This window comes from Rhipicephalus sanguineus, chromosome 10 (genome assembly GCF_013339695.2).
Source record: "Rhipicephalus sanguineus isolate Rsan-2018 chromosome 10, BIME_Rsan_1.4, whole genome shotgun sequence".
Lineage (NCBI taxonomy): Eukaryota > Metazoa > Arthropoda > Arachnida > Ixodida > Ixodidae > Rhipicephalus > Rhipicephalus sanguineus.
Genome location: NC_051185.1, coordinates 128,176,902 through 128,200,674, shown reverse-complemented (window position 1 = coordinate 128,200,674; position 23,773 = coordinate 128,176,902). Strand labels below are relative to the sequence as shown.

The 23,773-nt window shown below is 45.2% G+C and overlaps 1 protein-coding gene across 1 annotated transcript in view; it reads left to right on the top strand.

Annotated features, from left to right (window-relative positions):
- LOC119372442 (luciferin 4-monooxygenase) overlaps positions 1-11,364 on the top strand; it is a 151,048-nt gene extending 139,684 nt beyond the window's left edge. Inside the window, exons 10-11 of the mRNA XM_037642923.2 lie at positions 519-791; positions 10,525-11,364. Coding sequence (XP_037498851.1) covers positions 519-791; positions 10,525-10,664 — 413 coding nt within the window. The 3' untranslated portion in view covers positions 10,665-11,364. The remainder of the gene's footprint in view (positions 1-518; positions 792-10,524) is intronic.
- Positions 11,365-23,773: the final 12,409 nt, after the last annotated feature.

The following is a 23,773-nucleotide window of genomic DNA, read 5'->3' as shown; positions in this document are numbered from 1 at the left end:
ATCGCAGAGTATAATTTCCCAGCACAAACGCTGTTGCCAAAAAAATGAACCCCGGCACTTGTCAAATGGGTGCCACAGTTGGACTGCCGACGGGGGCCGCTCCCCCCACCCCCCCCCCGGGCCCCCCTGACTTTAAGCCGTGCGCTGCATGCGAGATAAAATCCTTTACGCAGTAGAAGTATATGCGAGATTTGTCTTCCCTCAAAGGAACTTGGAGGAGAGGGGGGGGATACTCCTTTGTCGGGTGTTACTGCGCATGAACGCCTTTCCTGAAGATGTCCCCTCACCTAAAGAACTTTAGAGTGACCGTGTATCAGGGGTATTACTGGTGCCACTCCGCTCGCGGACATCACACGGAGCTTATCTTGCTCGCAAAGTGTATCCGAGAATTTCATTCGTGCCTAAATACAATAGGGCGTCTAGGCAACTGTTGGTAGCCCCCGTGGTCTTCCAATATGCGTTGATTATTCCCATGATTTAGATATTCAGCATCACGTGATGTCACGGTTCCTTCGCAGGTGACACGGGCTATTACACATCGCGCGGAGAGCTTTACGTGCTGGACCGGATCAAGGAGATTATCAGGTGCATGGACCAGCAGGTGGCCCCCGCAGAGCTTGAGGAGCTGCTGCAGGAGCACCCAGACGTGATGCAGGCTGCCGTCGCTGGTGTACCGCACCCTGAGTACCTCGAAGCGGCCAGAGCGTTCGTGGTGCTCGATGGAGGACGGCGCCCTGCGACGGAAGAAGAAAAAGAAACCAAGAAGGAAGCTCTGGTCAATTACATCAAAGGTGAACCACCAGCTAAGCACCCAGGAAATCGTACTTAGAAGAAATGTTTTCGAGGTATGTAGCGAGGCGATAGCAACTGTGCCGACTAGAGTTGCTTTATTATGGTGTCTTTAGCTCTGCAGACGCTACAAGCAAGCAGCAGAAACAAATCAAACATGAGGCAATTCTAAATTAAGTTCGAATGGGCAGTCGTCATATATTTATTTCGTACACTGTAAAAACTTTAAATCCTTTTAAAAATATTTCTCTAGTTTTTATGACACAGTAGTCAAGGTCACAATTATTTGAGCTGCTGCTGAAAAAGAAGCAAGTTAAAATAGTTCATTTTTCAAAATACATCGTACGTTATCCCAGCGCCCTTCTTTTTGGCTATAATATTTGGAGGGCGTTGAATGCTGATAATATTTGATTAGGAAAATTTTGGTGAGGAATCTGTAGCCCATAGATACTCTCATCAAGATGTCTGCAGTAGATAATGGCGCAGTTGAGACTCAGAAACAAAAGAAATATAAACAAAACAACCATTAACCATTATACTAGCTGGAAGTGCGTTTTGCAGTTTCCCGCAAAATAAATGTGTTACGAATCCGTGTCACCTCTGTTGGCGACCACACATTATTATCGGCAATGAGTAAACATACAAAATATATCGGCGCACAACACAACTATGACATATGTGCAAACACTAGAGCACTGCACGGGCCGTGATTCTCGGCCCGGGCCGGCCCGGGCCCGGAACTCATTCAAGTTTTCCCGCCCGAACCCGGCCCGGTGATTCGATGCACGACCCGGGCCCGGCCAGTACCGGAGAAAAAATTTCGCCTACCAGGACCAGCCATGCCCGACGGCAGATCAGGTCCGACAGGGCCCGAGCCAATAATATAGGTGGTGTTGCCAGAACATAGAATCTACGGCGAAGTGTTTTAAGTAGCAAATATCTGCGCCTTGTTGGCGAATGTTTCGCTAACAATTCTACTTCAACCTACGGTAATTTCTTGTAAAAAGGGGCTCACGGTGGAAACAGTTGAGTGGACATACTAGGTACGATGAATGCTTGTTCGGCAGTGGTATACACCACCATTGCAAACGCAATGGGGATCATCAAGCGCGTTTTGTAGCAGATGTTGCTGCAAGGAAAGTGATCTGCAGCATGAGTTCAGTTTCGATAGGAAGTGCAATAAAAACAGAAGCGACAGAGAACAGAACGCTCTCTTCAATTTGTTTTTATTGCGCTCTTTACTGAAACTTAAAACATGCTCTAGCGTCCAAGCCAATCGTGTACGCTTCTGGATATATAACACTTGTCTTCATCATAGTACAACATGGTCCCTCAATACTTTTATTGAGTATTGAGGGACCATGGTGGACTAATACTCAATACTTTTATTGAGTGTTATACTCGCGGACAACTTTTCTTGGCAATGAAGGAAAGGCTACGGGGGCGGAGCTACTGCACATGTACTGCTCCGCGAAGTAGTCCGGTAGCGCGCGTTTCGAATTTCGTTTTGGTTTGTGAACCTTCCGTACCTCCTGTGACGGCCATTTGATTATTCGAGCGGCTGCCACAGGCTTACACAGCCATTTGTTAGTGAAATTCGTCACAAGCTCCCTCGGCGAGTTGTTGGAAAAGCTGGAGGGTGACGATTGCTCACCTGAAGACGAAGACGCCATTTTGGCTGTGAGGTGCACGTAAAAGGTGCGACGTTTTCACAGGTGCAAAAACGCGAAATGACACTGCATAAAGCTAATAAAGCAAAACAAATATAAATATCTCCTTGGTGCGCGCTGACCCTGTCCTCAAACAGCGTCCCGTAGAAAATAAAGTAATGTTGTTGTTTTTATTCTCAGGCAGAACACACGGACGCAGTTGTGGGACTATAATCTTCAGCGGTAGCACATACGCAGTTCGGCTCTCTAGCCTTCCCTTCATTGCCAAGAAAAGTTGTCCGCGAGTATAGTATTGAGGGACCATAGTACCACCTGGCCACAGCAAGAGGAAGAAAGCCAAAACTGTTACCTTGTTGTAAGTACACTAACCTTGGCAAAAATTATAATGAACCATGTGCACCACGTGTTTAGGTACAGACGACTGAGGCGCTAAATACATTTCTTGAAAAAGTGAGAAGCAGAGAGAAGACAGAGAAGCGGCAACTACCAACTGTTTATTGACAGACTATGAAAGGTACAGTAAAAAGAAAACATTTCCGCACATGCGTAAACAGCGAACATCAGGGGTACAGCGACATGGTCAAGCCAACACAGTATCTAGGAAGTGCATTTCTGTCGAATATAAAGATATAGAAGTGTCACTGACACAATCAGAACCTTTCTTTTTGATATATAATGCTTCCAGCAGCTCTCTAGCCGTGTGTTGTCTGCCTTTACCAAGGATCAGTACTTGCTCAAAGCAAGGTTCACATCCGCAGGAGTTGAAATGCGCAGGAAGGTGCGCATGACCTCTCTTACCTAAGCTGTTGGCATGCTCTCTCAATCTGTCATTAATGAAACGTCCTGTTTGTCCGACGTAGGACTTGCCGCAGCTTAAGAGTATCTCATATACAACCGCTTGTGCACGGCGCCTAAAAGGTTTTGTATGCTGCTTCTGACAGCCCCTCACCTCCTCGCGTGTGATATGTGGGCGCAATTGAGCCAACTTGTTAGGAGCTGAAAAAACGACCGGGATGCCGTAACGGGTAGCCACCTTCTTCAGGTTATGGCACACACGGTGTACATAGGGATCTGCCTCTGGCTTAACCCGATCCCTTTCTTCCGATTGTCGAATTGCACTGGCAGCGCTGGCTGTCAACTTCTGCAGCAGGGATTCAACCACGGAACCAATGTCAGACCGAGGGAAACCGGCTTTGGGAAGTATTTGAAGCTGGTTCCTACGTGTACTTATAGAAATACACCACGTGTACTTTTAGAAATACGTATAGGCAGCCGAAAAGACGAAAAAAGTATTTGTGATAGGATTCTTTTCAAATATCACACCACTGCTACTATACACAGCCCATAAGTCTTTTGTGGCATATTTTAAAGTTTATTTCTTCACGTGTTATTATGCAAAAAATTAAATCAGCTAGAGGTTCCACGCTAACCACCGTTGCATCACATATACTGCCACGCTAAAGTTTCTCGCACTGCAGGTGTGCACATCGGCCTTGCGAACTGTGAAGGCGTCGGCAGTCGTTGTTCTTAACTTCCACCACTGGAGCAAGCAGAGGATGTCTTTGTGGGCCTGTGCAGAACGAACGTAGCTGTGCAGCTTGTTCCTCCATTTCTATCGTTCCCGAACCTAGTGACACTATTCAATATGACCTATAAAACTGCTGTTTGAGGGCTTCTCTTTGTAGTTTTCAGCAGTGTATGTTATGCACGGCTTCTACCGCTTTCTCTTTTTTTTTTTTTTCATGTCGTAATGTTCTATGCCTTCCTAACGATGTTGTACTGGTAGAAGCTGATCACTGGACTACGTGGGTAGTACTGGCAGGAGGTGGACGAAGCTATTTCAATCTATTTTCGGTGTTCCTTACAGTTTGGTAATGAAGGCTCGAATCAGCTTCTCGACGCTTACTCATTGGATGCATATGGTTCGAGGTAAAGGGACGTCACCCGGCACGAAATTAGTAATTGTCTTTTTTCAAGCCAGATATTTCGTCAAGCGACTATATTTTGCCTCACGCCTTATGCTGTTTGAACCTGAGCTATTCCTTCACATTCCAACGATGTTGCAGCAGTATCATGTAGCTCTCATACTATACCTTTATAGCGCAGGGGACCCAAACACGCGGCCCGTGTGCCTTTCGGTAAAAGCCCGCGGCCCGCGCATGACTGTCTTCGTCCAATTTTTTCATTTTCTTTATAAGTATACGTTCTTGAGCCACACAGGCGTGACAGGTTTAACGCTTTTTTGTCGTGAGGAGCCCCCTGCGGCCACCATGTGTTGATACCTAACCATGAAACAAAACTCTATATGATAAAATCGGCGTCCAGATTTTAGTCATGTTGAAGATAGATATCGATATGTTGTTGGAATCCTGCCACCAAGTATCCTTCAGAAACGACCCACATGTTATATATGGGAAAACTCTTCTTAAATGGCAACGTTAGCTGACATTTGGTACAACCTGCACCCCCCCCCCCTCCCCGCCGCTTTTAGCTGCGTTACTGTCCTGGCCCTCGCGGCAGTAAATGTTCGTGAATGCGACCATTAGCTGAGGTGCGTTTTAGACCCTTGTTATAGCGTAAAAAGGCGAAAGTTCAAACGTTAGCAAATTGGACACACAAAGCAGGCTGTGCATGCTCATCCCGCGTGACATGACCACTGGGGGCCGTGACGGAGTCACGGAAAAAGAATGTGTCTGTAAGGAATTCCGTGTAACGAGACTCCGTGCAGTCCTTTCGTTTTAGTGGAGGCCTGGGAACTTCAAGAACGTTTTCCCGCTTTGGAACTCTGTGATTGCTCTCGCGATAACATACAGGTATATATTCATTAAACTACATTTATTACACCGATTACAGAGTAACATTTGGGATAGAAAATAATAGCGAATCCAAATAAAGCACAGAATAACGACATGACAACTATATAAGCCCCTGATATATCTACTTTTAGCTAGCTCGTTTAAGATAAATCAAGTAGCCCCATATGCAAGCAGAAAAAGAATTTCCGTACTTTTCTTTAATAAAAGTTCTCCAAATAGCTTGACCCACATAAAAAAAAGTGTTTTTTCGAGAGAAAATGTGAAACACATGTATGCATAACGTACGCGGAACAAACTTGAAGGGGCTTTAGAAAGAAAAACAATTTTTCTTTTACCGGTAAATTGCTGCTTTGCAATTCCTAAATCACCACGCTCGCCGGGACAAGACTCTTGATAAGTGAGAAAACGCGCAGAAAGATAAATGCGGGTGGCGACGCCCACTTGAAATTCGCGCAGCAGACACCGTGACACCTTATATGCTGACGCCGTCTAATGGGGGCCTACGTAGTTCCTAATCACTAAAAGTGAAGTACATTGACCTCTGAGGGGGACATAGATTTAACATACCATGTTTCAAGAAAATGTGTAGAGGCAATGCCTCCCAAGTACGAGAAGTACAGTTTGAAATCCGTGACGTCACGTTCGGAGATTTCGGCACGAAACTTAAGGAATGGAATTTTGACCTTGATTTTCTCGTCTGATAATAAACTTATGATGGTGAAATATATCACAATCGTTTTCTTAGAGTACACTTCACCAGTCTAAACCGATTCAGTGCTTCACTATAGCGTCCCTCTAAGAACTGAGCAAAGTCCAAGCCCGGCCCGACCCGAGCCCGCCACCTCAAACCCGGGCCCGGCCCTAAGCCCGTAGCTTCAGACCCGAGCCCGGCCCGGGCCCGCCGTGAAAACTACTTTACCCGGCCCGGGTTTCCGGGAGGCCTGAGCCCGTGCAGTGCTCTAGTACACACCTTTCGCTATTATTTCCCTACGACATAGAGTAATATGTCATCAGCTTAAAGGGTGGCGTGGAGTCAACTGACGTTTTTCTGTGTAGTCATATATAATATGCCGAAGGAGGGAAAAATATAGTAAGTGCATATGAATAGGAGCAAGTATGTCGCTTATATACCACCAATTGCAACGTCATTTTTTCAAAACATCTGGCGTTTTTATATGCGAAGCATTTCTTAGCGAACCTTTGGCCCTTTGAGCGTTTCTATCTATCTATCTATCTATCTATCTATCTATCTATCTAGCCGCCTACGTCTGGGTGCTCTCATGATCGCCTCCTTAACTCGGTGTATACCAAAATTGGCGTGGGAGGGTAAGAGTATTTGACGAGTGTGAGTGTCGGATCATGACATGAATAACGTGAAGATCCTGTCGCGTGCGACGTCAAATACTTTCCTCCAGACACGTGTCGCACATACCCGTTTACCACGGGCCGCGGTGTACGGGTATGCGCCACAGGTGATTGAAAGTTTATATCTACCCTGGAACGGCGAGAACAGACATTGGTAATTTAAATGCGAGGGCGCTAAGAAAAACCGACATGGGCAGCGTGGACCCGACGAATGGAAAGAATAAAAAGTAGGATCCCAAGAGCAATCGAACCCAAGCATTCTGCGTGGCAATCAGGTATTCTACCACAAAGCCACGCCAGGTCTCTAAACGGGTTTGGAAAAACAGCCTGTGCAGGCGTAATGTCGGTACAACGTCGATTGTAGTTGTGGTGCTCGCCGTCCAGTTTTACAAGAAAGCAATAAACCCTACACATATACTCCTACGATACAGGTGTCATATCAGATTAGCGTCGGTGGTTCCAGTGTTGGCTCCGCTTTTACAGCAGTCTATTGGACATTACATTTTTATGGCTATGATTCAGCAAGCTGTATTGAAGCATTGCTAAACCCCGGAGGAATACATTAACGAAAGTTACGCATGATATTCACATGCTTGCACCATAAAGTGCACGTAATTTCGATAATACTGGCGTATGTACTAAAACGTGAGGGCTGATGTTAGGTCACACTATAAGTTACACTTTAAACGCCAGGGTTGTCGACGTGCCTGCTAAGCCCGCGATGTACACACAGCTACTACACTTACAAAAACACGTCAATCCACCTCGTAACGCTTGGCTCAAAGCCATAAACTACAGCATGTAAGTACTCGCTTACTGCTTCGCATGAAACCGATTTCCGCAACGCGTGGCATCTGCCGAATTGTTTTTTTTTTCAGGAGGCCCCACAGAGAAAAGTCAGGTACACTGAAATCGGCCGACAGAGCTGGATTTCGCAAAAATGAGAAATATCCGTTCGGAACATTTTACGAAGTAATCTTCGCCTGGACATACCTCGGCGGCGCATGTCATAAAATGGCGCATCCCCCTCTACAATTTTCCTTCCCTTCAACCACTACAAGCTATCGCGGCGGCGCACTTTTTAGATTTGAAATGTAAAACATATTTGAAATGTAAAAAGTTGGCTGCGTGCGCCGCTGTATAACTTCGTAATTTTTTTAATACTGGTCAAAAGACGGAAGTTGAAAGCAATGTAGTAATTCCTGCTCAATGCTGGCGTGACCAATGCGCGGTACTGTATCACCCAGCAACTCGACTGATCAATGCAGTAGTGAAGCAGGAATGAACTCCGGTTATGTTCAGTGCTTCGTGCACATACTCATTTTCTTTACACGAGTGAACTACGACCCCGCACTGCTAACGCATGCAACAAAAGCTGTTTACATTGTTCAGCGCACTTCGTTATTCCAGTCCTGTCGTCTGCTTTTTTTGGTGCCATTTATTTGGGAATCAGTAGTATTTTTCGGGTGGAATCAACACCTTCGTGTTTACAGTGCTGCTATGGCAGTTAACAACACAAAGGTAATTACCAGTCTTCCGCAGACGCGCCATGGCGAGCCAAAGGCGCTCCTCCTGTGTGTTCCTTTGCTTGTGCTTCGTGTCCTATTGCGCTGTTTTTTTTTTCATTTGCAAATACGTTTCATGCGTACCGCGAGTTTGGCAGGCACAGCCCTGATGGGAGCTTATGTGAATGCAAAAACACACACTGAAAACGAAGCCGGCGCGTGCAGCGCGTTCGCGCTACAGCAGTTTGGAAGCGAGGTGTTCGGAGGGCTCGCACACCTTATATTAACTTTGTTTTTTCCGGTAATGGAATAGCAACTGCTGGCGTCGGCGGATAAATTTGAGCCGTCGTCTCCTATAAAGCGTCACATAGATGGCCTGCACCACAGGGATCTACGGCGCGTTCTAGTGAGGCACGAAGACGATATTCGCTACATAGACAGGAGCTACGTTATGAAAACCCATTGCATAGTTACTTGACTGCTGTTTCCAAAGAATACTTAACCTCAGAGAGAGAGAGAGAGAGAGACTCTTTATTAGAAAAACAGAGATTTTTGCCGGCGTCTGTATACCGCTGGCATGCTACTCTGTGTAGGGATGGGGAAAGGGATTGACAGACTAAAGAAGAGAGGGAAGGAAATAATAATAAAAAAGAAATAATTTAAAGACAATTAAATGCGCAAGTGAACCTGATAGAAATATTTACAACGAGGGTATCAGGTAAGTTAAGGCTTTGCTATGTGAAGTATCCAACCATTAAAGCTTTCCGACTAGGCCAATTTACCTCAGCTGTTGGTTTGCCAGTACGTTGGCGATGGTAACCGCCCCAAAAGATCGGGGCTTAATAAAACATGTTGCTGGGCTCGTCGGTTCGTACGGTGCAAAAGATAAGGACGAAACCCAAGTCGACGAAAACAAGGGAACAGGAAAGAGAGTCACTTGCAGCTGCGTTTATTTGAAGAAAGGCTCCTTTTTTATACATCGCAGGCAGGTGCGCAGTTACATTTGCGCAGAACATTGAAGTGCGACCACATGTTTATGAAATCACGCTTTCAAAAAATTGCGCTTCTGCTCTACGGAGGGTGACAGACGTATCACTGATACAAACATCTCGGTTCGCATTGATGGGCAGCGGGGCTCAGCCCCTCTGTGTCCGACGTAGGAAGGGGGTGGGGGAGACGTCTAGCACCTTTCTGGCCCCCCAAGAATGTACGCTTATGTTCTTATTGTTATGAGTCGACAGCCTTCACCACAGCTGCCTTCGGCGCCAATGCGGTCATCATGTGCTTCCGTTGGCCATTTGGTTCGCCCAACAGGCGAAATGGCGAAAACACGCGATATGGCGGCGCCGATAAAGTGAAAAGCTTCAGCGCCGAGAAAAAAAAATCACACAAATTCTTCTATATGTTCGTAGCGTACAAGCAACATACGGTACACTAACACGCGCGTGGCCAATCCAGCCCACTCCTCTTTAGGTATATATAGATGATTGGTTTCGCGGTGGCAAGAAATACACGTCTCGACAGCTTTACAGCAGTTGTTTTATTAACAAACAAGTATAGGTTCATCGCGTGGCGATGAGGGCACCTCGTTGTTGGGATAAGTTTCTCGTTACCAAGAGAGAGCAAGGCCTAACGAGACCCCAAGGCGAGGAGAACCGTCTTTCCAAGTAGCGGTAAGGATTTCCCAGTAGGTCGCTGCAAGAATGTATAGGTTGGTCAATGACACACCTGTGCCTTCGGAAAACGAGAGCAAGAAGCCACGTAGGGTCACTATCAACGACGACCACTGGACCCAAGTCAATGATCCTCGCCGCGTTGACTTGGTTCGCCGGTTTGTGGCTCTTAATATCGCTTCCACAGGCTTCAATCCCTCGGTTTCACTGACGATACAATTTAACTTTATTTAAACTAGGTTTCAAATGCATGCACCCTTAGGGAAATTCCAATGGAAATGGAACTTACTTCGTTATATGCCGCTTCGTTGTACGGAGGTTTGAAGGTAGCAGGCAATGGTGGAGATAAACTGGAAAGTCAGATGTATACTTTGAAATCACTCGCACTTGTTGCCTCCCCGCAGGACCACACAGATTCCTAATCGTGCGGTATTACCTTCATTATTTGAAGCCCAACTAAATTTCTATGCCACTCACACCTCGAGGTAGCCTATAGACCTCAGTTGCTCCATCACATAAAAAAAGGACACTGCTTTGAACGCCTGCACTCAAAATAGTAAAAGCTACTGTTTTACGCTTTCTTGACAACATTGAATGGCGATTGTTGAACCTCCTTAAAGTGCAGCACTTATTGCAAGATTACGGCAAGAACACGTGCAAACTATCCTAAAGTTACGCACATCTCTCTGCAATTGGTTACTCGCAGGTCTGGTAGCGCCGCATAAGCAGCTCCATGGTGGGATTGAATTCGTCGACGCCATACCGCAGACCGAGACGGGAAAGCCACACCGACGCCAGCTGAGAGATGAATACCTGCAGCGGGAGGGAGCTAAAACCGCTTCGTGAACTCTCTGTGCAGCGGGAAGGTGGCTGAACGAGCCATACAATTACTATAAGCTGTCCTTGCATCAATTTTAAGTTTTTCATGAATTCAGCTATATTATATGCATCGCAACGCAACCTGTTTACGAATAATCAACACCTCGTCCTATTTTTGAATTACGTGTCTGCACAAAACGGTTCATGTTATATGATGTGCCGCATCGATATTCAGGCGGCAACAATTTACGCGAATGCCACTTGAGACTGCGACTGTACGATTTGGGATGTCTCTGCAGCAAATGGATGCACCAGGAACAGGGTGAGGTTGGGTGTTTTGTTCGAGCAAGCCATCGAATGACGGTTCCAGAAATTTACACAAAAACAGAATTGTCGCAAGCGCTTTAAATCAGACATTGTTACTCATGCTTCATTAAAGTTAAAAACTAACAAAGTGGTGACAACATTGGCAAGCTAATACATCCGAGCTCTTTTTCAAGCAAGGTAATTGAGGTTTGAGCGAAGCATGCTTCCGCTTTTCTCGTTTTTAGCTTTCGCTTCTTCCCGGACCCGGCTGTACACGTGTTGTGTGACATACCTTATTTAAGGCATGGTTTTTCGCAATAAATCTGAGTTAGCAGTAAGCGGTCGTCCCGGGTCCTCATTCTTTTAATCTCTCGTTTATTTCACACTGCTCATTAGATATGTGCTCGCAAAAACCGCAAGCAGTAACTGAAAAAAAAAACAGGTAAAGGGATCACTGGATGACCTGTAAATGGATGACGTCGAGTACTGCAGGGCTTGCAGCATTATTCACCGCACATCGTACTACGTAAGGAAGGCTGCGATTAAAATAGGGCATATTTCCCGACTCAAAGTCATTCCCGCAGTATCTGCTCCCAGTTCTACGTGGGGACCGCAAGTTCTTGTTCTGTTTGTTCGAATCATCAAAATACAACCGCCCTCAGACTGCAACTGAGGGTATTCATCTTAACCAGAGAGAGCGTGCAAACACGGATAAAAGAGAGAAGTCAACACACCACAGACGCCGTGTCCCTCTTGCGTTTGCACGCCCTATCTCATTAACATGAATACCTACCAACTAGTTCAGCTCTCTGTTATTCTAAACTGAGGCTAGTCGTGTCGGCAACATCATATCATGCAAGAAGTATTACACTATTTATAGAAGAGGAATACAACATATCCAAGTAAATATAGCTCCCTAACAAGTCCATTTCTTTGTATAATGCAACACAAAACAAGCATTTACAGAATATAGCGCACATTTTTTTGTCACAAATACATAGTAGCGACTTATAAATCAAAGTGCTTATGTTCTATTGTGTGCATGTGGCATTTTCTGAACCAAATATTTCGAGACATGAGGGGGTTTACAGCGAGTATATGTCGGCACATCATGTTCTGTGCGACAAAGCAAAAAGCACCGGATCTTTGTGTTGTGACATAGCTACATCACAGCTACAATACCGCATTAAAAAAATGAAACCGGTATAGACTTCAAATGGGCGTATTGCGCACAGAATACATGCGTATACATGCGTATACTTGATTTTACGTGCATCCTTTGACTTGTGCTCGATACCGAACTTTCCATTAAAGACTATGCTCGCGACTGCAGTAATCATGAAATCATAGTCCGTAAGCAATATCCATAGTTATTTGGCATTGGAGTCATCTTGAATCGTCGGCGAAGTTTTTTAGTCTGCGCGCTTCGATGTGTTTTTGCTGCGCGACGTAAAAATTCGAGCAGGAGCTATTTTAGGAAACCGCAAGCCAGCTGTGAGCCAGACTGGCTTCGGCATCGTCATTTCATCGTTTCATTTATCTATATTTCGCTTTGTCCAAAAAGTAGGGGACGAGAGTACACTCTAAGGCAAAAGGGTGTTAAAAGGGTGTGTAGTTTTTTCTTTGGGGACTAATGAGGCTGCCGCAACCATTTATCCCTATAAGTACTAACAGCACCGGGTCTAACAGTTAGTCCCCATGCACCTAACTGTTAGTCCCCACAGATCACCTCAATGGACTAACATTTAATCCTCATATTAATTTAACAGTTGACCTTACCGGTCAACTGTTAGTCCCCACAGATCACGTCAGTGGACCAACATTTAGTCCTGACATTTACACCTTACCGGGCAACAATTAATCCCCGAAGTTGTACCTCACCGTACAAACGGTCCGTCCACTCAAATACTTCATTCTGATGAACTTTTTATCACCGGGCATGATTTTCCACAGTTGCTTTCTGCAAGGCGTAATACTTTTTCGCGTCTTTCTTTCCGCTTTGAGCCACAAATGCCCTGGAAAAGAACACGCGAAATAATATTTAGTGATGCGTGTGTCACTGCTTTCGCAGTCAATGCGACAACTAAAGACAAAGGTGATACAATGAAACGTTTTAGTAGATGTGAAGCATCTTATAGCGGAGTTCAATCCGGTGGTGGTGGTGGTGGTGGTGGTGGTGGTGGTGTGCGGCGTGACCACCCTTACTGCGCCTGCGCAAACCTTCTCCACTTCCCCTTTCCAATCCCCTTTCCCTCGCCGCTCCTCCTCTCCCCTTCCCTCTCCCCTCTCATTTCCCTTTCCCATCCTCCTCTCCACTCCTTCACACCCATCCCCTTTCCCCTATCCCCTTTCCCATCTCCCCTTTCCCTTTCCCATCTCCCCTTTCCCATCTCCCCTTTCCCATCATCATCTACATTCCTCCTTTCCCCTTTCCCTTCCCCTCTCCACATCACCCCTCCCCTTTCCCTTCCCCCCTCTCCACTTCCCCTCTCCCCTTTCCCCCTCACCACTCCACCTCTGAAACGCGGGATCTACATGCCGAAACACTGCTTCGCATCGCCTCATGGTCCCCTTTAGCGGGAGATGGTGTGATTTTTTTGTCTATACATATGAAGTTGCTGCTTTCGTTCATTGAGTTCACTGCAAAATGTCCAACACCGGTCGAGCCGCGTTGTCATATCTCGTACAGTCCTTTTTGTGAAGCTGCTCCAAAGATATTGATAGATTACAGGCATTGTACGCGCCAGCGCACACAGCTTTCTGGTCGTTGTGGACAACGGCTGCATCCTGCAAAGCACAAAAATATTGGAAATAGTCACACGTGACAGTGAGGGCGAAAACGCACGCACATTGCAAATACGTGCAAGGTGAACTAAAACACACGTCTAAAATATGGCATGCAAATAATTTCACCCCTGCAAAGCACAAAAATATTGCAATTGGTACACGTCACAGAGAGGATGAAGACGGACGCACATGACAAATACGAGGAATGTGAAATAAAAAGACACGACGAAAATATCGCATGTAAATAATTTTACTGTGATGTCATATATCATCGAGGACTCATTTGTCATATATCACGGGCCTCAAGCATTTTCGCCTCCATCGAAAATGCGGCCGCCGCGGCCGGGATTCCATCCCGCGACCTGGAGGTCAGCAATCGACCACTAGATTGCTGGAGGTCAGCAATCGACCACCATAACCACTAGATCACCGTGGCGCATGGGATATTCTTAAAAATGGGTTTCATTAGATCGCGTTTCAACTTATTGTATTGATCGTGTAGGTATGAATGAGTGAGCTTGTGTTCTGTGCCACGGACACCGTATTTCGGGAGGTTCAGAAGAATAATAGCGTGATCAATGAGGTCAGATGACGAAATGGGAACAGCGCGATTTTTACAAGGGGACACAAAAAACGACACGTACAAGAGATGACTTTCAAATGCTTTCGAAAATTCAACACATACACCTATGATGAATTCCTTGTTAGTGAATGATTCTATCATAATTCCTTTTTGGGCAGTTAGAAGCCGTTTCTGTAGAGCGATGTTTGCTGAAACCGTGTTGAAAGTCATAAGGGAGGCTATGTCCATTGAAATAAGTCATCATTCGAGAATGCATTATTCTTGCTATACCTTTTGAGAATATTGGTTGGATATATACCAGGACGGTAATTTAAAATATTATCTCCTACGTGCAAGCCGCATCAGTGTAGGGGAAACGCTAATGTACAAGATGGTACTATAAGTGTGAGTGACGACTTGAGTTATGATGTCAAGAACATATCTTACGGGAACTATTTGAATTCCGTCGCCATCTTTGCTTTTGCTATTTGTCAGTGACTTGAGATTTAAAAAAACTTCTGGAGAACTATACTCCGTTTCACGTATCATGTGCAACGCTGTGGAGGCTAGCGAGACTTCTTGCAGTACATGCAAGAAATAGTTCAATGTTCTTGCCACCCAGAATAGAATTTTCGTTTTTACGGCGAGTAGTAATTGAAGGTGTTTTGCGCCTCACAAATGCACAAGCGCCCTTATACGTCAGAAATTATGCTGCCGGAAAGCTCATCGTCTATTCTCTTTCGCTACTTGGTCTTTCATTCGCAGCCGGTCGTGATGCTGAGGCTCGTGCGAACGTTTACAACGATGTAAATCGATCACGAGAAGCGCGGAGTGATACAATTCGCTGACCGAACTTCTTGCATAGCTTCCCCAGCTAACTCACCTGTTGTGTGAAACGAAGTATAGTTCTAGCGAAAAAAAAGCGAACCTGGGTTTTCGTTCTACGTTGAATTTTCATCGAATACAAAAGACGTGATGCTTTGAACAGCGCTATCCGTGGATTGATGCGCCATGACGCAGTTTAAGGCATCTGCTTGTGTGTATCCCCTGACAGCTATTTACCTTCGTTCAAGATGTCAGTTCATAGAGCTGCGGCACTTGCGCCAGATTGCTTCCGACATCTCCGTATTTTCGTAACAAAATAAACTGATGCAATAGGAACCTATGGCATCATTTAACAAAGATCTGAGCTGCTTTCGCTAGTTCTGAATGCATGCTAGCAATAATGCATCTCAACGTTTCACAAATTTTGCGCACAGGGCCTTTTTATGTTCTATCACTTTTAAGAGCCCACGAGTGTTTACGTGCCTTTCTAGGCTTATTAGGCTTATTTACTTTAAATGGGTAGCATTTCTTAGCGAACCTCAGGCACTTTGGCCGTTTCAACGTATCTATCTATCTATCTATCTATCTATCTATCTATCTATCTATCTATCTATCTATCTATCTATCTATCTATCTATCTATCTATCTATCTATCTATCTATCTATCTATCTATCTATCTATCCGCCTACGACTTTGTGCTCTCTTGGCCGTTTCGTTAACGGGATGTATACCAAAATTTGGTATGACATAACATGACTGCATGACGAACATAGACACAGGTCACAACATGAAAATCATGACATGCATGTCATGAACAGAATGATTTAGACGCCGCGGTCTATGTGCTCTTGCAGCCGTTTCGTTAACTTGATATATGCCAAAATTAGTATGGCGTGAAAAGAATGTATGACAAACATAAGTGACAGGTTCTATCGTGAAAATTCTGACACGCATGTCATGTACAGCATAAGTTACTGACATGGTCTTAGGGCGTTCGCGGCCGTTTAAATATATCGATATACACCAAAAATAGGTAAGACGGAACATTTCAGTGTGGCGAACATAAATGACAGGTAGTAATATGAAAATCATGACATGCATGTCATGCACGCAAGCCCCGCTCATGGTGCGCTTGCGACCGCTTAGCTATCAGGACATCTACCAAATTTGGTATAGCGTGACGTGACTGTATGAACACCGTAAATCACAGATGCTAACGGGAAAATAATGACATGCATGTCATGTACAGCATTATTTACATTCCACGCACATGGTGCGGTCGCGGCCGTTTCGCTGGCTTGGTGTACACCAAAATTGGTATTTCGTGACGTGACTGTATGGCGAACATAAATGACAGGCGGTGGCATGAAAATTATGATATGCATTTCGTGTAGGGCACCATTTACATGCCATGGTCATCGCGCGCTCGCGGCCGTTTTATTAGCTTGATATACAGCAAAAGTGGTTTGTATCACGTGACCGTACGACGAACAAAAATGACAGGTGGTAACATGGCAATCATGACATGCATGTCGCGTATGGCATTATTTACAAGTCACGCTCATGCTCATTCGCAGCCGGTCGTGATGCTGAGGCTCGTGCGAACGTTTACAACGATGTAAATCGATCACGAGAAGCGCGGAGTGATACAATTCGCTGACCGAACTTCTTGCATAGCTTCCCCAGCTAACTCACCTGTTGTGTGAAACGAAGTATAGTTCTAGCGAAAAAAAAGCGAACCTGGGTTTTCGTTCTACGTTGAATTTTCATCGAATACAAAAGACGTGATGCTTTGAACAGCGCTATCCGTGGATTGATGCGCCATGACGCAGTTTAAGGCATCTGCTTGTGTGTATCCCCTGACAGCTATTTACCTTCGTTCAAGATGTCAGTTCATAGAGCTGCGGCACTTGCGCCAGATTGCTTCCGACATCTCCGTATTTTCGTAACAAAATAAACTGATGCAATAGGAACCTATGGCATCATTTAACAAAGATCTGAGCTGCTTTCGCTAGTTCTGAATGCATGCTAGCAATAATGCATCTCAACGTTTCACAAATTTTGCGCACAGGGCCTTTTTATGTTCTATCACTTTTAAGAGCCCACGAGTGTTTACGTGCCTTTCTAGGCTTATTAGGCTTATTTACTTTAAATGGGTAGCATTTCTTAGCGAACCTCAGGCACTTTGGCCGTTTCAACGTATCTATCTATCTATCTATCTATCTATCTATCTATCTATCTATCTATCTATCTATCTATCTATCTATCTATCTATCTATCTATCTATCTATCTATCTATCTATCTATCTATCTATCTATCTATCTATCTATCTATCTATCTATCTAGCCGCCTACGTCTCGGCGCTCTCCTGGTCATCTCCATAACTTGTAATATACCAAAATCGGCGTAGCAGGGGATCGGTGTATGACGAACACGATTCACTGGTCATGACATGAATAACGCAAAACACCTGTCGCGTACGTCATGAAACCCTTTCTCTCAGTCACGTGTGGCACATACTCGCATACCAGAGTTCATGTTATGCTGGTATGTGCCACAGGTGATACACAGTCTCAACCAACACAGTAACGTTGAACACACATATTGACGCGCAAGAAAATTGATAATAATACTAATTGTTCGGGTTTTATGTCCCAAAACCACGATATGGTTATGAGAGACGCCATAGCGAAGGACTCCAGAAGTTCTGACCACCTGGTATTCTTTAACATGCACCGAGATCGCATAGTACACGGGCATCTAGCATATTGCCTCCATCGAAATGCCACCGCCGCTGCCGGGATCGAATCCGAGACCTTCGGGTCAGCAGCCGAGAACCGTAACCACTACACCACCGCGGGGGATGCAAGGAAAGTGAGGGAGCTGAAGACAGAACACCCCTGGATGACGATCAACGGCCATCCACTCGTCCACGTGGTCGCGAGGTGGACCCCATGGATTAAAAAAAAACCAGGGTCAATGCTTCCCTCCATTAAATCTGTCGCGAGAACCACGCCTCTCATCATTACCGATGATTTCAACATTGACTTATCAAGACTGAACTACGCCTGGTCCTTATACTGGGTGAAAGACGGCTTGTATGCGGACAGCGCATCAAAAGACCTCGCTGCCACGTCCAGGACAGGGGGCATCATAGATCATTTTATCGTAAGAAGCATCCAGGACTTCCACCATTTCCACTATACCTCGCACTTCACAACACTTAGACCCCTCGTAGCCGCGATCAAGAACGGATCCGATTAACAAGTCCGGTCCAGCTGCTGGTGCTCACTGATAACGGTGATGATGACCTTATTCAAGAACTGTCAAGAACCCCTTCTACACACACACAGGGGTTCGTGAAACGTGCGTGCGTTCTCCGTCATAACGGACAAGCATAAGCCTAACAACCGTAGATGTGACTGTAACGTACGTGCAGTGCGCCTCCGTGTGCCACTCGGCTGTGTGTATATCTAGGGAAACTTTCCTGAATGAAGCTAAGTTGCGAGTACCGGCTGTCCTGTGCATCTGTGTTCCTTCTTTGTCCCGTTCGGATTCGCGCTATCCAGTATTGAATAATATAAGCACTACATATAAGCTTACCCCGTCTGGTGTTGAAACGGCCATGTTGGCATCGTTACGCAACTGTAAACAACTGGTTATATAATACATGCACTCTTCAACTTATGAGTGTGCGTATACCACTTTCACATTTCTCTAGCATCATTCCGTAACGTTTCGCTCAACGTGAAAAATTACGCCACAGTCACCATCTCGCGCATGCTTCGCATAAGATCGATTCCCACGGTACATGGGATCTGCCAAACTTTTTCTTAATTGGGAAGTGCGCTCCGTAAAGGCTGGTAAATATCAAATTACCGTAGACGATGTTGCTGCTTTTTTTTTTATTCGTATGGACGGCTTCAGCTTTCTTCACAGAGAGCTCGTCGAAAAGATTCCAGCTCACGTGAGGTTATCATCTGAAAATTACGCGTTTGTAAAAGTTTATTTTTAGGAAGTTGGCTTCTTTTCTATTAAGACGAATCTTTCATTATGATGACTAATGCTTCTATAGATAACATCAGGTGTTATTAGAAGCGGATTATTATTTTTGATGAAAACATACAGCAATCAGTCGCCATCTAGGGACAAATGATCATAAAACGCGAAAACAGGAAACCATAATCGAATGAACTTTTTTTTGCTGACTAGTAAGTGCAAGTACGTTCACATTAGCATCACCACCGATAACAAATTATAGATTATGCTCTGAATCAAAAGCAAAAAAAAGCGATAAAGAAGATATAAACTGCTTGGAATCGCCCGACGGTCGCAGTTAACAAACACAAAAGAAGGAACTGTAGCAAAACTGCGATTCGGCCTAGTTGGAACAAGTTCATTTTGAAATACTTGCGCAGGCACACAAGGACAAAGAAGAGAGACACACACAGGCGCAATTTTTTCCGTTATGCACTCATGGACACACTGCATTAAAGGCACGTGCGGCAACGAGTAATATAAGTCTTGAGCATCTATGCTGATACCCCAGCTATTTCTTGTGCTATCTGATTTCAGAAAGTTTGTAAGGCCTTCAGAATTAGCCAGCAAAAAAGGATCATTCACTTTCAATGATTTCAACATTTTTTGCAGATACCCAGCAACGAGGCAATGCCACGCCCCCTTCTCTGAAACAATAGGCCTAAAAGGGACCTCCTGCTTATGGGTTTTGGCTGTAAAAAACGCCGTCAACTTCATTCCTTTTGAATTCTTAACATCAGAAGCAAGTTTTTCTAGGTTGCATTTCTTTAGTAGCTCGACCGCCTTCTTTTTTACGCTTTCCACACTCACTTCACACTTCACTCACTTCGCCTGTGTGTGTCTCTCTTCTTTGTCCTTGTGTGCCTGCGCAAGTATTTCAAAACAAAAGAAGGTCTTACCACATGTAAAAGTTAGGAGATGACTCTTAAGGGCTCGTTTTTTTTGTTAGACACAATATTAATCGGAAGTAACAGGTAATAACGCCAAGGAAAGTATAGGGGGTGTTATCTGTAGTATTTAGAATATAAATGTGAAGAAAGTAAAGTTATTGCCGCCGACAGGTACCGAACTTGCGACCTTCGAATAACGCGTCCGATGCTCTAACACTGAGCTACGGCGGCGGTGATCCTCCCGTCAACTTTATGGGGTATATATGTGATTTAAACTAAGGACTGTTAGTAAGCGCCAATGGCAGCCATGGCGGCGAGTGTGGAACACTCTTCTTTCTGCCTGTTGGCGTCACGTAGCACGTGATCTCGAGCGAAGACACCATCGCCATGACACGCGAACTCCAGCTCAATGCCTGCGGACTCCGGTACCGGCAGGCAAGGTAGCAGCAGCAGTTGGGCTGCGGGGCCAAGCTGTACATCGAGCTGCTTAGCCAGGTCGCCCCTGGCTTCTCATCGCGTCGGCCAGAAGCCAGCCATCCCGCGGCAACTCTCCAAAGAGGAGCCACCGCGTTCCAGTTTCGTAAGCGTCGCCCAGCAGCCATCGTTCTCTCGTCAACACAGCAGCCATCGTTCTCTCGTCAACACCAGCCAGGGCCGTCAACTCAACCAGCCAAGCATTCGCTTGTTGGTGAGACCAAACTAGAATTCTTCCCCACTCCGCTGTTCATCCACGTCTGAACCATATCGCTTAGTTTAAATCTTTGAACTCACGTTTTGTTTGTTGTTAAGAATCGTTTACCGTGCGCGGTGAACCTTTTGTTGAGTATTTGGTTTTAGGTAGATTTTTTTTTCACTTTAATGTCTGATTAAAAGTTTTGTGTGGTTTGGGAAACAGACGGCCTTGTCCTCATTCATAATCTCGGAGGTTGAGCCACAGATAGCTAATACAAAGAAGAAAAAGAACCTGCATCACAATGCCGCAACTGTGCTTATCAGTCAAGATTTTTAAACTAACGGTGATAACCAGGAAGGGAAAAGGTCAATGGCCTTCCTTGGTACCAAGTTTCGTTTAACATTATTGCTGTGAAGTGCAATCTATAATTTTCTAACATCGATGTCATTTCATCGTACTTATTCACAAGTGATCGCACGTTTTGATGAAAGGACGTTATGGCTGGCTTTTATGTATCACCAAGCTTCTGAATTTTGGGTGGTTTAAAAACCATAATCTACTCTAGCCTACAGACGGGTATCTTCAGTCTAAAGTCGTCAGAATGAGTGAACGAAATGACAAGCATTCCATTAGGTTCTTGCACAAGAATGTTCCCTTTCTTATTCTAGCTAAGAGTATTTCCAGCCGCATTCTTTCCGCTATGCACTTGCTGCACCGAGGAGACCCTTTGTGGCCGAGCACAGGTGCTCATAATTGTATATCGGAATTTTTGGTACCGTACCAATGGCTTCCGATGACAGCCTTTGCTTTCTTGCCTTTGTAAAAGAAGAGTCACATTCTTCCCTCCATCCAAACTGAACAATTACTGGGGCGTGCGCGTTGCCCGTAGTTGGAAGGCGATGGCAAGCTTCTGTGTCGCTATCGTGGCTATCGCTCAAAGGCACAGATATTGCCACTCCAAAGTTCTTCAATATATCCAACGTATCTTCAGCGGGAATCAGCGGTACACCTTTCAGTTGTTCAATATTACAGCGTCAGCTGTATTGCTCAATTTGCACAAGTGTGCTTTCATGCACTTTCAGCAATGAGTCACGTTCTTCTCGCGAGGCTTTTACAGATTCTGTTAAGTCACAATTTCCTCTCTCAACCTGCCTCACAGATCGTTGCATGTAATCAAGTTTCTCATTATTATATAGCCAACACTAGTTTTGATTTCTCTAACATCTTTCGTTACCCACCACTGTGGTCTAGTGGTTAAGGTGCACGACTGCTGACCCGCAGGTCGCGGGACCGAATCCAGGCAGTGGTGGCCGCATTTTCGATGAAGGGGGAAATGCTAGAGGTCCCTGTACTTCGATTTAGGTGCACGTTAAAGAACCGTAGGTGGTCAAAATTTCCGGCACCCTCCACTATACGGCGTCTCTCATCATCATATTGTGGTTTTGGGACGTTAAACCCCAACAATTATTATATATTATATCTTTCCTTAGCTCCGGTTCAAGGCTTTCACGCAATTGGCGCATTTCTTGCTTGAACTCTCGCTTCACTTCATCAAAGAGCTTAACATGTTCCTCCAACACTGTCGCGGCAGCAGCTGAGGCAGCGTGTTAAAACATTAAGGCAGCTTCGCGCAGGTCGTGCCAAACCTGATGGAAGTACTGGGCTGGGCGGCCTTCTTTGTTTCTCTTTATTTTTCTGTTTCATTCTTCATCTGCTTCTTCCTTTTCTCCCGCCACTTTGTTTTTGTATGTCTTTTCTATCTCTGTTTATTTATATTTTTTTATTTCTCTCTCTATGTATATCTTTCTATTTCTCGCTCTTTCTATCTTTCTTTCTATTACTTCCATTTCTTCTGTCAATGTATTTCTTTATTTTTTATGCTCTTCTTCATTCACTATCTCTCTGCTTTTCTTGAATTTCTTACCCTCTATATTTCTCTATTTTCATTTCTTTCTATGGTGTGCTTTACTCTCTCCCCTCCTCTTTTCCCTCTTTCTCGTCTTCACATCTCTCCTTCTCACTTATCTTTCTCACCTTCTTGCTATGCTTACTATACAAGGCGTATGCTATGCTCTGCTATCCAGTAGAAAACAGCGCTAGGAAGACGGGACGAAGAAAATACACAAGCGACGGCGCTGACTAAGAGCCAAATGTGTTCTATTCTTCTAGACCACTGTCGCACTGAAACATAAAAAAACGTACAGAAAGACAAAAAAATGAACACTCAGCCTGCGCAGAGGCACTACAAATGTTCAATGGGAAAGAAATGCCAACTCCTTCGGAAAGGGGGAACCTAGGGGAGGCTAACACATGCCTCGCCGCTGTTATAGATATGATACCCTTCAGAAAAGAGACACACGCGTTTGTCATGGTATTTTGACAGGAAAGTCGACTCTTTAAAAGATGGCTGGCAACCGCAATCATTCCATTGAAGAGACAGTTGACTATCTCGTCGATTTTACGATCATGAGGGACGCCTTAGTGGAGGGCCCGGAAATTTCGACTCCCTGGGGTTCTTTAACCTGCACCTTGTTACGAAGTAGGTTTTCGTGTCGATGAAAGCCAGGAGGCTGGCGAGCCGATGTAGCCGATGATCGGACTTATCGCTGAGGAGCAGAGCAGGGAGGCAAAACGTTTATAAAACAGTAACAACGTTTATAGCAGGAATAGCAGGTTATAGCAGGTTATCGCAGTTTATAGCAGGACAGAGCCTGCCAGCACGACCAAGTCGGCTGGGGCGCCTCTCTAACAACGGACCAGGCCGGTCTTAAATAAGGTCCCAGTCCATTGTGATGTGACCCTCCTTTAGGCCGCAGGTGTTGACGCACTTTTAGTATGTTGACGTCCCTTTAGGTAGCAGGTGTTGACGCTCTTTTAGTATCTTGACGTCCCTTTAGGTAGCAGGTGTTGACACTCTTTTAGTATCTTGACGCCCCTTTAGGTAGCAGGTGTTGATCCCTGCTTCCAGGTCGCCGGTGCGGGCCTTTTTCTTGGCCGCAGGGCAAACGCTGACCGCGATGCCGTGAACTTCCAACGAAGTGCAGGTGTTTGTT